Here is a 16,452-nt window from a genome sequence, read left to right as displayed (position 1 = left end):
TTCCCGCTCTGTGGAGTCAAAACATACCACGTCATGTGAAAGACAAACAATCCTATGACTGCAATCACAGAGCAGGAATGCTAACAGTGAAGTGTAGGTGGGTTCCCACAAGGCAAGGCACAGTGATAAAAGCAAGAACCATTCTTGAAATGACAGAACTGGGCAACAGGGGCAAAACAACTGCTTATATACGTTTCTGAAGGCCTGGGCCACTCCCACTCCCAACACGATTGGCTGTCTAAACTTCCAAGCTGCGAATTGTGACTCAGAGTTTTAAGGGCCAATGGCAGAGGCCCAAATCCTGAAATGTTCTGTGATTGGATATCATGTTTGAATCAGAACACAGGGCCTCAGAATCCTTAGTCCAGACTCAAGCTCAGGCAAACACAGACCACTGAATACATAACAGGTAGGACCCGAACGAAGGCTTCAAGATACAAGAAAGGTGATTCCAACTAAATGCCAGGAAGAACGTTCGGACTGTAAGAGATGTCTGACAGTGGAGTTTGTGGATTCTCATTCACTGGAGGTTTTTAAAGCAGGGTCTGGCTGGCCACCTGTTGTGGGTGCTTTAGAGATTCCTGTATTACAGGGGGTTGGACTAGATGACCGTTAGGGTCCCTTCCAACTCTATCTTCTAAAAAGCGAATCCCTGAACAACGTGGTCCAGGGTACCTCAGGGACCGGCTGAGCCCTTATATCCCAACTAGATCGCCGAGATACATCTGCAGGAGCACCACTGGTCATTCCTCAAGTTGCTAAGGCTCCATTAGACCAGTGTTTCCCAACCGGTGTTCCGCGGCACACGAGTGTGCCGTGAGACATCGGCTGGTGTGCCGCGAGATGCCTGGAGGGAGGCGGGCGAGTCGGGCGGCGAGAGGCGGGGCGGCGGCGGCGAGGAGAGGCTGCGCCTCCTGCTGCTGCCTGGCGCTCCTCCTCGCAGCCGGCAGCGCTGCCTGGGCGCCTCCGCGCGACTCTGCCTCGCTGGGTTTGGTCTCCCAGCAGAGACGGGTCACACGCGCACCTCCCTCCCTCCCTCAGCCTGCGCGGAGGGAGAGCCAGAGAGAGGCATCGCTCCTGCGCGGCGGGAGAGGGAGCAGCCGGAGCGATGCCCAAAACGAGCTGAATTCCGAGCGAGGGACTGAGGGGGGAGGGAAAAAACTTTCACTTTCGTGCGTCCCTCCCGGCGTGACGCTGCGCGCTGACGTCACGGGGCGGGGCTTTAATGGTGGTCTGCCGCGAGATTTTTTTTCAGTAAACAGGTGTGCCGTTGCCCAAAAAAGTTTGGGAAACACTGCATTAGACAACAATAAGAAACAAATAAACAACAGCAATAACCTTTAGTATCGTTGGTCCAGGCTTGTGGAATATCCTGCCGGTAGAGATTCAGCAGGCATCTTATTTTAAACACCTGCTGCAGACTTTTCTGTTCTGTCAGGCTTACTATGCGAGCAATTAAGAACGCATCCTTCAGGCAATGATGTCCGTTTTATACAGTTTTAGCTTAGTTTATTATTGCTCTGTTTTTCTTTTAATGATATAGCAGTATACACTTCTTTTTTTTAAAAAAAGAAATAAATAAAATGTAAACGACTTGGTTTTTGCTGATAAAGTGGTGCTATAAACCTTGCTGAATAACTTATGTGAATCCCGGGCCAGATGTTTCTCTTGGCCTGAGCTGCCTCACAGGGCTGTTGTGAGGCTAGAATGCCAATAATAATAATAATAATAATAATAATTAATTATCCCACCCATCTTGCTGGGTTTCCCCAGCCACTCTGGGCAGCTCCCAACAGAATATTAAAAACACGAGAAAACATCAAACATTAAAAACTTCCCTAAACAGGGCTGCCTTCAGATGTCCTCTAAAAGTCAGATAGTTGTTTATTTCCTTGACATCTGATGGGAGGGCATTCCACAGGGCAGGCGCCACAACCAAGAAGGCCCTCTGCCTGGTTCCCTGTAACCTCACTTCTCGCAGGGAGGGAACCGGCAGAAAGCCGTCACCTGGACCTCAGTGTCCGGGCTGAACGATGGGGGTGGAGACGCTCCTTCAGGTAAACTGGGCTGAGGCCATTTAGGGCTTTAAAGGTCAGCACCAACCCTTGGATCTGGGTTGGCTGGGACTTGAACCACTGCAGAAAAGGGGCAGGACATTCCCCTGGTCCACCCCCCTCCCTCAAGGCCTCCTCTGGCTCAGTTTATCCGTGTCTTTCAGGGGAAGGATACCTCTGCTTTCGTCAAAAGGATGAAATCCAGCTACTGGACATCCCTCAAGATGAACTGGAAGGTGTGGACGCCGGTCCAGTTTATCAATCTTAACTATGTGCCTATGCAGGTGAGAGGACTCACTTTTCGGTCGGGGGGGGGGGCGGCGGTTCCCACTCCGTGGGGTGCTGAGCCGGTGGGGGGGGGGGAGACCCACACGATTCCCTCCACACACCCCAGGCATTCAGTCCTCGCATTCATGTCTCCCAAGCGGTTCAGGGTACATCCATGAAAGTATCAGTCCTCTTAGGGCTGGGATAACCGGGAGCTTTCAGATGCTGGACTCCAAATCCCATCAGCTCTAGCCATCATGAAGGGCAGCCGTGAATGATGGGAGTTGGAGGCCACTGACACCTGGAAGGCCACAGGTTTCCCCCATCTCTGAACTTATAGTGCATCTGGTGTTATGAAAGGTAGCCATGGCCGTAGCTCAATGAGAAGGCAACTTCCTTGTGCCGGTTTCAATCCTTAGCCCTGAGAGAGCTGCTGCCAGTCAGTGCAGACAGTACTGTGGGAAATGGGCCAGTGGCCAGTGGCCTGACTCGGTAAGTCAGCTTCCCGTGTCTTAAAGGGAATGGCTGTAGCTCAGTTGTAGAGCCAGGGCCGGCCCAGCCATGAGGCAAGGTGAGGAGACTGCCTCAGGCAGCAGAATCCACTAGTGCAGCAGATCCCAATGTAGATCTTTATCTCTCCCCTTGTTCCTGATGTAGAATCATAGAGCCATAGAATTTTTAAACTTGGGAGGGACCCTGAGGATCATCCAGTCCAGTATTTCCCAAACTTTGTTGTTGGACTACAACTTCCATCATCCCTAGCTAGCAGGACCACTGGATAATACTACTACTACTACTAATAATAATTTATTATTTATATCCCGCCCATCTGGCTGAGTTTCCCCAGTCACCCTGGGCAGCTCCCAATCGAGTGTTAAAAACAATACAGCATTAAATGTTAAAAACTTCCCTGAACAGGGCTGCCTTCAGATGTCTTTTAAAGATAGGATAGCTGCTTATTTCCTGAAGGGAAGGTGTTCCACAGGGTGGGCGCCACTACCGAGAAGGCCCTCTGTCTGGTTCCCTGTAACCTCACTTCTCGCAATGAGGGAGCTGCCAGAAGGCCCTCGGCGCTGGATTTCAGTGCTGAACGATGGGGGTGGAGACGCTCCTTAGGTATACTGGACCAAGGCTGTTTAGGGCTTTAAAGGTCAGCACCAACACTTTGAATTGTGCCGCATTCTGGATTAATTGCAGTTTCCGGGTCACCTTCAAAGGTAGCCCTACGTAGAGCGCATTGCAGTAGTCCAAGCGGGAGATAACTAGAGCATGCACCACTCTAGCGAGACAGTCTCTGGGCAGATAGGGTCAGCCTGGATGATGGGAGTTGTAGTCCAACAACAGCCGGAGACCCAAGTTTGGGAAATGCTGATCCTAGTCCAACCCCCTGCAGTGCAGGAATAGGCATCTGTTTCCCCACAGGGATCAAACCTGCAACCTTGGCGTTATCAGCACCACGCTCTAACCCATGTAGATCTTCACCCACCCTTTCTTCCCTGCCAGGGAAGGGCTCCATTTTGTGGTTTGCCAGAATGCCTTGGGCTGGCCCTGGGTAGAGCCTCTGTTTTGCATGCAGAAGATCCCGGGTTCAGTCCCCGACAGCACCTCCAGGGAGGTGAACGTGGTAGGTCAGAACTTAAATTCTAACCAAATTCCTCCTCAACACAGTTCCAGGTGCTGTTTGGGAACCTGGTGGCCCTCTTCTGGTTTGCCTACCTGGCCTCTGTGAAGAAGTGACCCTGCAGGAGCTGACGGTCGAAGAAGAAGCTGCTCTTCATGCTTGATAAAGTTGCCTGCCGGGGCAGGCAGCAGAGGACGAGGGACTGTGCTTAGAGAACTGATTTGCTGCCTGCCGTTGCACAGTTACTGTCCGACACTCTTCTGCTCCTTGAGGAAAGCAGGGATGGGAATGGGATGCGCTGTGCCATCTTCCAGCTGGGTCCTTCTGGGCCCTGTCACTTTAACAATCACATCTGGTACACTACGTTTATTAATTTTGTTTCTCATTTCTTAACGTTTAGTTTTTCTGGGGGGGACAGACAGCAGGCAATAACTCTTTTTTTTTTAATGGTGCTTTAATGGGAATGGTTTAAAAATGTGTACTGGAATTGGGAAAACCAGCACAAGCCATTTTATGTGCGTGTTTTTAAAAGAAATAAAATTGAGAAGATTAATCTCTTAAACGATAAAAGGGGGAAATTACTGGTTTTGTTGAAGAGGTGAGATACCTGGCTAGGGGGTGGGGGGAAGGATGTGTGAAAAGGATTGCAAGCCTATAGTGAGCTGAAGGTGAGCCAGCAAAGTCTGGGATAGCTCAGTCAGTAGAGCATGCGACTCTTAATCTCAGGGTTGTGAGTTCGAGCCCCGTGTTGGGGAAAAGATTCCTGCATTGCAGAGGGTTGGACTAGATGACCCGCGTGGTCCCTTCCAATTCTATGATTCTATGATTAAGTGAGGCAGCTGCAGAAAAGGTGAGTGCAATTTTTAGGCTCCATTAACAGCAACCTCAGTTATGCAGAAGGACACAACTTTGATGGCAGAAAGTGAGAAGGAATTAAAGAACCTCTTAATGAGGGTGAAAGAGGAGAACGCAAAATATGGTCTGAAGCTCAACGTTAAAAAAAACTAAGATCATGGCCACTGGTCCCATCACTTCCTGGCAAATAGAAGGGGAAGAAATGGAGGCAGTGAGGGATTTTACTTTCTTGGGCTCCATGATCACTGCAGATGGTGACAGCAGTCACGAAATTAAAAGACGCCTGCTTCTTGGGAGAAAAGCAATGACAAACCTAGACAGCATCTTAAAAAGCAGAGACATCACCTTGCCAACAAAGGCCCGTATAGTTAAAGCTATGGTTTTCCCAGTAGTGATGTATGGAGGTGAGAGCTGGACCATAAAGAAGGCTGATCGCCGAAGAATTGATGCTTTTGAATTATGGTGCTGGAGGAGACTCTTGAGAGTCCCATGGACTGCAAGAAGATCAAACCTATCCATTCTTAAGGAAATCAGCCCTGAGTGCTCACTGGAAGGACAGATCCTGAAGCTGAGACTCCAATACTTTGGCCACCTCATGAGAAGACTCCCTGGAAAAGACCCTGATGTTGGGAAAGATGGAGGGCACAAGGAGAAGGGGACGACAGAGGACGAGATGGTTGGACAGTGTTCTCGAAGCTACCAGCATGAGCTTGACCAAACTGTGGGAGGCAGTGGAAGAGAGGAGTGCCTGGCATGCTGGCATGCTCTGGTCCATGGGGTCATGAAGAGTCGGACACGACTTGCTTGACGTTTGGCTTCCGAAAATCATTTGAAAACCAGAAGACTCACTTCCGGGTTTCGATTGTTTGGGAGCTGATTTGTTTGGGAGCCAAGGCATTTGAGATCCAAGGTACGACTGAATAATAAGCAAAAGGAAAAAGAAAGATTAAAACACACATCAGCATCCTGCATGACTGCATCATAAGCTAAATATTTTTAGCAGGTGCCAAAAACAGCGCAGGGAAGACCAGTGTGATTGTTATGGCTAGAGACATGGGAGGCCATGCTCAAATCTCCACTCTGCCAAGAAGCTCCCTGGTTGAACTTGGGCCAGTCTCCATCTCTCAGCCGAACCTACCTCTCAGGGCTTGTGGTGAGGCTAAAATGGGAAGGAGGAGCACCATGCTCCTTGGAGGAAAAGGTATTGAACTAACTAAATAAAGCTGCCTGCCTGCCTGCTGTCAATAGGCAGGGAGTTCCAAAGTTCACGTGCTGCCACACTAAAAGATTATTTTCTTACAAATGTGGAAGCGCTATTACACGACAGCTGTAACTATGCCAGTTCCGCTTATTTGCTGAATATATGCAAAATGGTACAGTGGTACCTCGGGTTACATACGCTTCAGGTTACAGACTCCGCTAACCCAGAAATATTACCTCGGGTTTAAGAACTTTGCTTCAGGATGAGAACAGAAATCGTGCTCCGGCGGCGCGGGGGCAGCGGGAGGCCCCATTAGCTAAAGTGGTGCTTCAGGTTAAGAACAGTTTCAGGTTAAGAACAGACCTCTGGAACGAATTAAGTACTTAACCTGAGGTACCACTGTAGTAATACTCTGCCTCTTAATGTTGCTTATTGAGCCGTTTTTTTTAAAAAAAATAAGCTATGTTAGGGTTTATAGAGAAAAATACAAAGCTTAATATCAAATATATTTCCCCCTTTTTTATCCAAACTAAGACTTTGTTCTAAATACAATCAAAGCATAAAGAAGAAGAAAAAGGGAGAGTGAAATGAAGAAGAGTAGAAAAGAGGTTCAAAGAGAAAGATGGAATAAAATCCAGAAAGTTTCCCATTCTTCATCTGTCCACTGTATATAAACAATATTCACTTCATCCTTGAGACTGTTTCTGGTGGGCTTTCCCAGCTCCCCCAAATCTGCTTGCCATTTAACCCCATAAAGCCCACATCCCATTTTGAAATGAGAGCCAGTGGCTGGACCCAGTTGGTATTAAACCCCCAATTGGTATTCTGCTGATCTGCAGGCTTCTGTTCTTTTTTTCACCAATGAAAGAAGCTTCACATTAAACTGCAACAGGATATTGGTGGAGGGACGGCAAGAATCTGGTTCCCCTATTAGCATGAAGGCAGATGGGAAAGTGTGTGGGTGGGTGGGGTGTGCATTTCAGATGTTAGAAGAGAAGCAGGAACACTTTACTCCAGCCCCTTTCTCCATGGCATGCAACATTTTATAAAATTAAGTCAAAATATCCAGAAGCTGTGCCTCTTGTAAATTGGCCTTGTCACTTTCTCTGTTCCGTTGATTTGTACCTTGGTATGTAATACAGCAAAACATTACAATAGCGGAACAAAAAAATAATGCAAAACGCCCAAGTAATGCTGAGAGCATCTAAAAACATTTATAACACTGTCACAATATCTTCACAGCTAATAATCGCAAATTTGCCAGTAGGGCTGGGAGATATATCAACATATCGTCCAAAATCAGTTTGAAGTCTGTGTTGCGTTATCAGTTTCATAATTTTTGGCTTCTCTATGTAGCTTGAATCGTGGGTGCGTGCTGTGCAGAAATCACAATGTGGGAAAAACCGTGAAGCCAGCTAATGCCTCTACGTAGCTCCATCCATATTTCAGACATTGTGATATATCAGTATATCACAATGTTTAGCTGGCGATATGATGTTGAAAACCAGATATTGCCTGGCCCTGGTTGCCAGTAACGGTATCTTTATATCAGTGCAGGTCAGAAAAATCTACTATACTGTCTGGCTTGCCTAGTGCTCTTGCATGGAATGTGTCCTTTTAAAATGCACCTGTGGGTTATTCGTGGGGCCTGCCTGGTGTGCATAGTGTGCATAGGAATTCGTTCATTCCCCCCCCCAATATAGTCCGGCCCCCCACAAGGTCTGAGGGACAGTGCACTGGCCCCCTGCCTAAGATGTAAAAAGGTAAAGGTAAAGGGACCCCTGACCATTAGGTCCAGTCATGGCCGACTCTGGAGTTGTGGCGCTCATCTCGCTTTATTGGCCGAGGGAGCTGGCGTACAGCTTCCGGGTCATGTGGCCAGCATGACTTAAGCCGCTTCTGGCAAACCAGAGCAACACATGGAAACGCCGTTTACCTTCCCGTCGGAGCAGTACCTATTTATCTACTTGCACTTTGACGTGCTTTCGAACTGCTAGGTGGGCAGGAGCAGGGACCGAGCAACGGGAGCTCACCCCGTCGTGGGGATTCAATCCGCCGACCTTCTGATCAGCAAGTCCTAGGCTCTGGTTTAGCCCACAGCGCCACCCCCATCCCTGCCTAAGAGGTAGGCACAGGCAAATTGGTGGCCACTCTGTGCCTCTCTTCTCTGTGATGAGGCTGCCTTATTCTGTTATGGGTCTGCAGAGCTCATGCTCTCGCTGCTGGATTGGATCCAGATCGACACCAAGAAGGGGAGCAATATTTTGCCCATGGCCTTTTGAGGAAAAGGAGTGATTGTTGCTCAGCTCTACCACCAGGTGTCAACCTTGTTCCACTTAAAGGCCAGCAAAGAGTTTCTAAGCGTTCGGGAAATCGGCAGCAAAACTCTGCTTCTCCAGAAAGCAACCACGGTGGTACATCCTATTTATTTAGGAACTTAAAAGGATTTCCTGCAGCAGGGCATGGTGTGAGGAATGGAGGGTGCAACTGAGGGACTGCGTGGGCCAGGAACCATGAAAGGGTTAATAAAATTTAGCATTGATATAACCGTTTCCATGCGCGCAATAGGTGTCGTTCAAATACAACAGCCTTGTAAGGTAGGCCAGTATTATCCTCATTGTTGCAGATGAAGGGCTGATAAGAGAAGGGCATGGCTCGAAGTCTTCATAGTTAGAGGACGCATTCAGACAGAGACCTCCTGATCAATGCTTCAATTTTCAAAGCCAGTGTGGTTCATATCTAACCCCCTGTCTAGTGGGAGAAGGCCAGCAGACCAGCCGTGGCTTGGCTCATTTGCTTGAGTGACCTGTAGCAAATATTCTGCAGGCACCTTAAGAAGAACCTATTCTGGGCTTGTGGTGCGGCTTGGTGATGGCAAGGAAGCCTTTTAATGTGTAATGCTTTATTGTGTTTTTATATCTGTTGGAAGCCGCTAATAATAATAATAGTAATAATAATAATAATGGTACCATCACCGGGAGCTGCCTGATTGGCACTGACTCGTGACAGGGCCTTTTGGGTGGTGGCTCCCCAGCTGTGGCATGTCCACTCTAGAGAAGCGTGTCTGTCTTTGTCATTTGTTGATTTCCAGGAGGAATTCCTGTTCACCTAGGTTCATTTGGTGCCTGGAGAATACTGTTCCTGGGAGCCCTGGGATCACTGGGTTGAAGGATGTTTTAAGTTATTTTTCATTGCTAATAATAATAATTGTATTATTTATACCCCACCCATCCGGCTGGGTTGTCCCAGATACTCTTTTAGACCCTAAGCCGTGGTTAACAATTTCACTGGCCTGCATCCCAACTGAGTTACTTTCAGAGAAGACCCACTGAAACGCCCATGGATTTCAAGGAGTCAACTCTATGAGTCTGACTTAGAGACAACCCACAATATTGATACGGCCGTTGAGAGCTAGATGTCGAGCCACAGCGAAGAAAATAATGAATAATGAAATGAATGGTTTGGATTGGAATACCCTCTTTGCGTCATCGACAGAAAGGTCTGTTTACTTTTCAAGTCATCGATTTTTCTGCCTGTGGCTCATGTATGTAACACAAGCTTATCAGCCGTAGCAGCTGAATGGAACTAGCATGTGAGAAGCAGGATAACTCTGGACACCAAACACTTTGGAGATTGGGTCCTAGGAGAAGGCTATAGCTAGAGCATGAGCTTTCCATGCAGAAAGCTTGAGGTTCAACCTCCAGCATCTGAAGCTAGGGCTGGGTCCTGGGAGGGACCACTGCCTGAAACCTTGGAGAACTGCTGCCAGCTGGTGCAGACAATACTGACCTGAAACAACAACAAACCTCTGGTTATGTGAAACATATTCAATAAACACACAAGACGTAACCGGCTGTATGTTTGTATAAATAAGGTATACTATCCATTGTATTAAAGGGACGCAGGTGGCGCTGTGGGTTAAACCACAGAGCCTAGGACTTGCCGATCAGAAGGTCGGCGGTTCGAATCCCTGCGATGGGGTGAACTCCCGTTGCTCGGTCCCTGCTCCTGCCAACCTAGCAGTTCGAAAGCACGTCAAGTGCAAGTAGATAAATAGGTACCACTCCGGCGGGAAGGTAAACGGCATTTCCGTGTGTTGCTCTGGTTCGCCAGAAGCGGCTTAGTCATGCTGGCCACATGACCCGGAAGCTGTACACTGGTTCCCTTGGCCAATAAAGCGAGATGAGCGCTGCAACCCCAGAGTCAGCCACGACTGGATCTAATGGTCAGCGGACCCTTTACCTTTATCCATTGTAATAAATTGTAGATTTCAACAGAAGTAGCTCATAAAGTTTAACGAAAAAAGCAGAAGACCCTATTCCACCTGTCTGTTCAGACTACTGTGCTATAAGATCCACTGTCCTGTGATACCATATATGAGTTTGTACTACTGATGAAGCCCAGGACGGTGAAACAAGGCTAATATTATGGAAATCCTTGTCTTAGACTCTATGAAAGGATTCTGTGGAAGTGTATCAACCTTTCGTGTGGATTATTGGACTCTATGAACAGACAGGTGGAATAGACACTTACACATATATGGACCTTATGCATGAACTGATTAGAGAATGAACTGGGTCTTCTGCTTTTTTCATTGAACTTTATGAACTACTTCTGTTGAAATCTACAACTTAATACAATGGATAGCATACCTTATTTATTCAAATGTACAGCTGGTTACGTCTTGTGTGTTTATTAAATTATAGACAATACTGACCTGGACAGGCCAATGGTCTGTCTTGATAGAAGCCATGTTTGAAATTAGCCAGGCACCAGGAGCATTTTGCACCTGGCTATCAACCACTTGCACCTTTACTATTACACCCTATTTTATTCACTGATGAGTAAGTGTGACCAGGAGGGCTACCATTTTTGCTTCTGGTTTTGACTGTATTTGACTACGAAAGGATTTGAACCGCTTAAGGTATTCTCAATTTAAAATGCAGGAAGTTACATCCTTAAAAATGGGAAGTTCTAAAAAATCTTCCACAGGCAAGGTTATCCATTGTTTCCACAGCTGTATGACTGTCTTGATATAATTAAGTTCTTGTTAAATAATTTTATTTTTTTAAACTAAAACCACTTGAAACCAAGTGAAGATGCCTGGGCGCCAGGATAGCACCTGACATCAAAAGCTGGAGGTGCATGCCTGGGGATCCTTGGATCTTGACCGTTTTCACACACTAGCACCGCATCCTGTAGAATTCTATGTTTTACCTGCACAACCAGAATGACTTTCTGGAACCAAAATGCTTTTTCTGTGCAGCCTGAGCAGGAGCAGTCAGCGTTAAGAAAAAGAGGTTAGAATGGACCAAGATATATGTGGGCTGTCCCTGGATCAAGCGACTTTTCTTCCTTAGGTTTTTAAATTAGCTCAAGGTTGTCATCTGAACTAGCCAGATGTTTAACTGAGAATCAATCACAGTCCATCATTTGAAAAGTAAGACTTTAGAGCTTTCTTACACCCAATTGGAAAATACAGTCAAACCGCGGATCCTGAACGCCTGTTTCGGAACGCTTTGGCTCCCAAATGCCGAAAACCCAGAAGTAAATGCTCTGGTTTTTAAACGTTTTTTTGGAAGCCGAATGTCCGACACGGCGTCTGCTGAGAGCAGGAAAATCCTGCAACCAATCGGAAGCTGCTACAGTAGTACCTCAGGTTAAGTACTTAATTCGTTCCGGAGGTCCATTCTTAACCTGAAACTGTTCTTAACCTGAAGCACCACCTTAGCTAATGGGGCCTCCTGCTGCTGCCGCGCCGCCGGAGCACGATTTCTGTTCTCATCCTGAAGCAAAGTTCTTAACCCGAGGTACTATTTCTGGGTTAGTGGAGTCTGTAACCTGAAGCGTCTGTAACCTGAAGCTTATGTAACCCGAGGTACCACTGTATTCGGTTGTCAAACCTTTTGGAAGCTGAACGGGCTTCCGGAATGGATTACGTTCGACAACTGAGGTTTGCCTGTAGACATTCTGTTTTGGCAACCATAACCTTGGTTTAAGGAGCCATTTGGTGTGTAATAATAATAATAATAATAATAATAATTTATAATTTATACCCTGCCCATCTGGCTGGGCTTCCCCAGCCACTCTGGGTGGCTTCCAAAAAAATATATTAAAATACTGTAATACATCAAACATTAAAAGCTTCCCTAAACAGGGCTGCCTTCAGATATCTTCTAAAAGTCTGGTAGTTGTTGTTCTCTTTGACATCTGGTGGGAGGGCGTTCCACAGGGAGGGTGCCACTACCGAGAAGGCCCTCTGCCTGGTTCCCTGTAACTTGGCTTCTCGCAGTGAGGGAACCGCCAGAAGGCCCTCAGAGCTGGACCTCAGCATCTGGGCAGAACGTTGGGGGTGGAGACGCTCCTTCAGATATACTGGGCCAAGGCCGTTTAGGGCTTTAAAGGTCAGCACCAACACTTTGAATTGTGCTTGGAAACGTGTAGCTTATTTATCTTGAGTTTCTAACACTGGGTAGAAGGCAGCTTTCTATCTTCCTAAATAGGAGGTGTGAGAGGGCCAGAAAAGGGGACTCCCTCCATCGCAGGGAGGAAGCAGAAGGCAGAACCACAGTCAGAAACTGAAAAGTTGGAGCTTGGTATTCCTTTGGATAAATTTGCAGCCGGGACAGATCTTGAACTGGGAGCCTGGGTGTTGCTGATCACATGCTCCCCACCCCTCCCCAGCCGCTGCAGTTTTAAAGCAAGATATTTTGGGCTGCACAGATGCTGATTCCAACGCTCAAATCTTTAAAGCTTATCAAAAACCTACTCTCTGTCCCCCCCACCCGCTTTCCCCTCCCTAGTTTGGAGCCCTGAACATTCTTAACCACCAAGATCTTCTTATGTATAATAAACACAAAAAGGTCTCTCTTCCCAGATTTCCTGCTAAACCCAGAGATGATTATAAGCTAAATCCCTTGCATATGGTGCCGTACTTTGCTAAAAAGTTGCAGTGCTGCCTTAGGCAGATTAACCCCTTCCCTGCACCTTTGTCAGGCCAGACTTGTCACAATAACATCTCCAAGGAGCATCAAGGCCTCTCGTGGGATGAGGGTCCAGGTTAGAACCAGGCGGCTGTTCTACGTGCATGGAAAGCTGTGTGTATGTCAAGCAGATGAAGCGAATGCCCTATGGGCCATAGAATTCAGCTTCCAGAGAATCTACGGTTTCCTGGATTTAAACTACTGAGCAAGTTTCTAGTCCCCATTTCTGGGAAAATACGCTTGAAAGGGTAGTGGGCCAGGCCTGCTGAAATTTCTGGTGTATTTTAAATTTATTTATTTATTTATTTATTTAGATAGATAGATAGATAGATAGATAGATGATAGATAGATATAGATACATAGATAGATAGATATACAGTGGTACCTCGGGTTACATACACTTCAGCTTACATACGCTTCAGGTTACAGACTCCGCTAACCCAGAAATAGTGCTTCAGGTTAAGAAGTTTGCTTCAGGATGAGAACAGAAATTTTGCTCCAGCTGCGCGGCGGCAGCAGGAGGCCCCATTAGCTAAAGTGATGCTTCAGGTTAAGAACAGTTTCAGGTTAAGTACGGACCTCTGGAACGAATTAAGTACTTAACCTGAGGTACCACTGTACATACCGTATTGACCTGAACATAAGCCACACCTGAATATAAGCAGCACCTTTAAAATTGAAGGGGGAGGGGGAGAAAAAAAGACAATACTTGAATATAAGCCACTCCCTTACAATTATGCAGGCACTAACACCCATAAATGGCAAATGTAGACGAAAATCCTACGGGTACTAGAGAGGACCCGCAAGTGGGTTAAACACCTGTTCATAGCACCGTAAATGCAAATAAAAAATCAATACTGCACTGTAATATACGGGGAAAGCGATGAATGACATTAGAATTAATTGCACAACAGTCTCAAGCTCACAAATTGGCAATAAAACATTTTTTGTTCTATTTCACCATATGTCTGTTTCAGCAGCAATATCGTAAAAGCCCATTTTTGTAAGGTTGCGGATTTAAGCCACACTTTAACTTTTAGTGCGGCTTATATTCAGGCCATATGGGGTGTGTGTCGCCTGTAAGTGGTTTTATGTAAGATGTTCATTTAAAAATAGCATTAAAAACAACAGACATAATTACCAAAATAATAGATAAGCTCAACAGATTATTAAAAATAAATAAATAGCAAAATTACATGTTTGGGAAGGCTTGCGTTAAAAAACAGAAGTTTTTAGAAGGCCTCACAAACAGTACATCGAAGGCGCTTGCCTTCAAGGGGCAGGGAGTTCCACAGGGAAGGTACTATCACACTTAAGGAGCGATTTTTCCCCTAGTTGTTGCTGTATAAGCTTTTCTGAAGGAATTGAGGCAGCTTCAGCACCCTGGCTACTCCATGCTCTTCCCAACGACCACCAGAACAAATTCTGGGAAAGTGTTTTTTTTGGGGGTGGTGGTGGTTGTTTTTTTCATCACAGAATGAATTAGACAAAATATACCAATTATACAATTTGCTCAGACCTGCAGAATTGTTATGGACTGTGCCAATTGTGTACAGCTCAGAAAGGCGAAACGTGAGGCTGTCAGAGGGGAGTTCAGAACGGAGGAAAGGAGACTGAGCTGGGCCCGGGGGTAACCCATGAAATGAGGTCCAGGACCGGTTCAGAATTTGAAGGTTCTGCTGGGAGTCAGTCCGACAGGGCCAAGGCAGGACACGAGGCAGGAAACCAGGCAAGGACGGGTACAGGCTCTCAGGCAGGATCTAGCATACAACAATGTTGCTCCCGCAACCTGGGGCAGGGTCCAACAGCCTTTTATCTTTGTTGGGGTAGTGGCTGGTCCTGATCCCCCGGCGACTCACCTCTCTGTCTTGCCCGAAGGTGAGCACTCCTCCTGCGAGTACTCAGGTCTCTCCTTCTCTCCAACCTTAGTCTCTGCAGTTCGGGAGACATCAGTGGGTTACTAGACCCAGAGGCCGCCTCAGCCTCCCCTGACCCAACTGGTAGTGGAGCAGCTGTAAGTGATGGCCAGCTGAAGGCAACGAGGTAATCCCCGCATCTGGAGCCAGGGCAGGCTCAGGCCCCTGATTCGTTCCAGCTGGTACTTGTTGCAAGGGAACCTATGCAGACTGGGACTCTTCAGGATCAGGCCCCAGACTCGGTTCAGATGATGCCTGAGGCAAACGATCCGGTGCGGACTGAGTCTCCTCTGGTTCCGAGTCCAAGCCTGAGTCCCAGGCCATCACAGAGACCCAGGAATCCTGGAGACAAAGCTATTGCTGGTACAGTGGTACCTCAGGTTAAGTACTTAATTCGTTCCAGGAGTCCCTACTTAACCTGAAACTGTTCTTAACCTGAAGCACCACTTTAGCTAATGGGGCCTCCTGCTGCCGCCGCGCTGCCAGAGCCCGATTTCTGTTCTCATCCTGAAGCAAAGTTCTTAACCTGAAGCACTATTTCTGGGTTAGCGGAGTCTGTAACCTGAAGTGTATGTAACCTGAAGCGTATGTAACCTGAGGTACCACTGTACTAGTCACAATGGTTATCTTCTACCCCCAGCATCAGGGGCAGTATACCTTTGAATCCCAGTTGCTGCGACTCGCAAGTAGGGGAGATTTGCTCAGGTCCTGTTTGTGTGCTCCCTATAGGGGCATCTAGTTGTCCCCCTGTGAGACTAGAGAGGCCACAAGCCTGATCCAGTAGCTATGCTCTCCTTCGGAAGGACATCTTGAATGGGGAGGAAAAACAGGAGACAAGACCCCTTAACTTAGGAGAAATGTATAGGACCGGATTTATTTCAGCTGCGCTACGCACAATCAGCTTCGTTTCAAAACACGTGTACGGCAAGCAGCTCGCTGTCCTCAGGGAAACAGAGCTTGTGGTGGTTAATTATTATTCCTTGTGAATGTTATTATTTCATTTATGGATCGCTTTCCTGGGAGGCCCCTCAAAGCGATTTCGCAGTACAATAAAATCATATGTAAAACAATTGCATATATAATGGCAGTCAGAACAATGGCCTGTATATATATAAAAAATCAGTTAGAAGAAGCCATTGCAGTTTCTGCAGTTACATTTATCAGGAAAGCACTTCAAATCCAATACAGATCTCAGCTGGCATAAAAATCTCCATTTAGGAGGTTTGGAGAAAGAGGGAGGTTTCCAACAGATGCTTAAAAGACAATGTTGTTTGATTAACCCCCTCACCAAAAAATAAATAAATATATCATTTCATTTAGCAATTCCATGAAATATAATCAGGGCCAATGAGACCTTCCTACCCATTGTGGCATGACCCACATGCCGCACATTGCTGGCAACAGCCAGGTATGGACAGACCCTCCAGCGCCATCCCAGAATAGTTTAACTATCAACCCCCTTTTCCCAAGGAACTCTGAGAATTGTAGGTCCGTGGGGGGGGGGGAGTAGGGGTTGCCAAGCAACACTCGGCGCGCTTAACCAACGACAATTCCC

At 46.9% G+C, this 16,452-nt stretch overlaps 2 protein-coding genes across 2 annotated transcripts in view; one reads left to right on the top strand and one right to left on the bottom strand.

Annotated features, from left to right (window-relative positions):
• The window catches only part of PXMP2 (peroxisomal membrane protein 2), an 11,375-nt gene extending 6,863 nt beyond the window's left edge, over nt 1-4,512 (top strand). The window contains exons 2-3 of the mRNA XM_081174311.1: nt 2,134-2,338; nt 3,990-4,512. Coding sequence (XP_081030437.1) covers nt 2,134-2,338; nt 3,990-4,058 — 274 coding nt within the window. The 3' untranslated portion in view covers nt 4,059-4,512. The remainder of the gene's footprint in view (nt 1-2,133; nt 2,339-3,989) is intronic.
• Nucleotides 1-16,320, bottom strand: part of POLE (DNA polymerase epsilon, catalytic subunit) — an 80,941-nt gene extending 64,621 nt beyond the window's left edge. The window contains exons 1-2 of the mRNA XM_081174614.1: nt 16,260-16,320; nt 13,607-13,649 (exon numbers count right to left, since the gene is read on the bottom strand). The gene's annotated coding sequence lies outside the window, so the exon portion shown is untranslated. The remainder of the gene's footprint in view (nt 1-13,606; nt 13,650-16,259) is intronic.
• Between the last annotated feature and the right edge of the window lie 132 nt (nt 16,321-16,452).

Source organism: Podarcis bocagei (genome assembly GCF_964188305.1).
Source record: "Podarcis bocagei genome assembly, chromosome: 16".
In the NCBI taxonomy this organism is placed as follows: domain Eukaryota; kingdom Metazoa; phylum Chordata; class Lepidosauria; order Squamata; family Lacertidae; genus Podarcis; species Podarcis bocagei.
The sequence above is the reverse complement of the archived record's forward strand: the minus strand, read 5'-3'. Positions and strand labels throughout refer to the sequence as shown.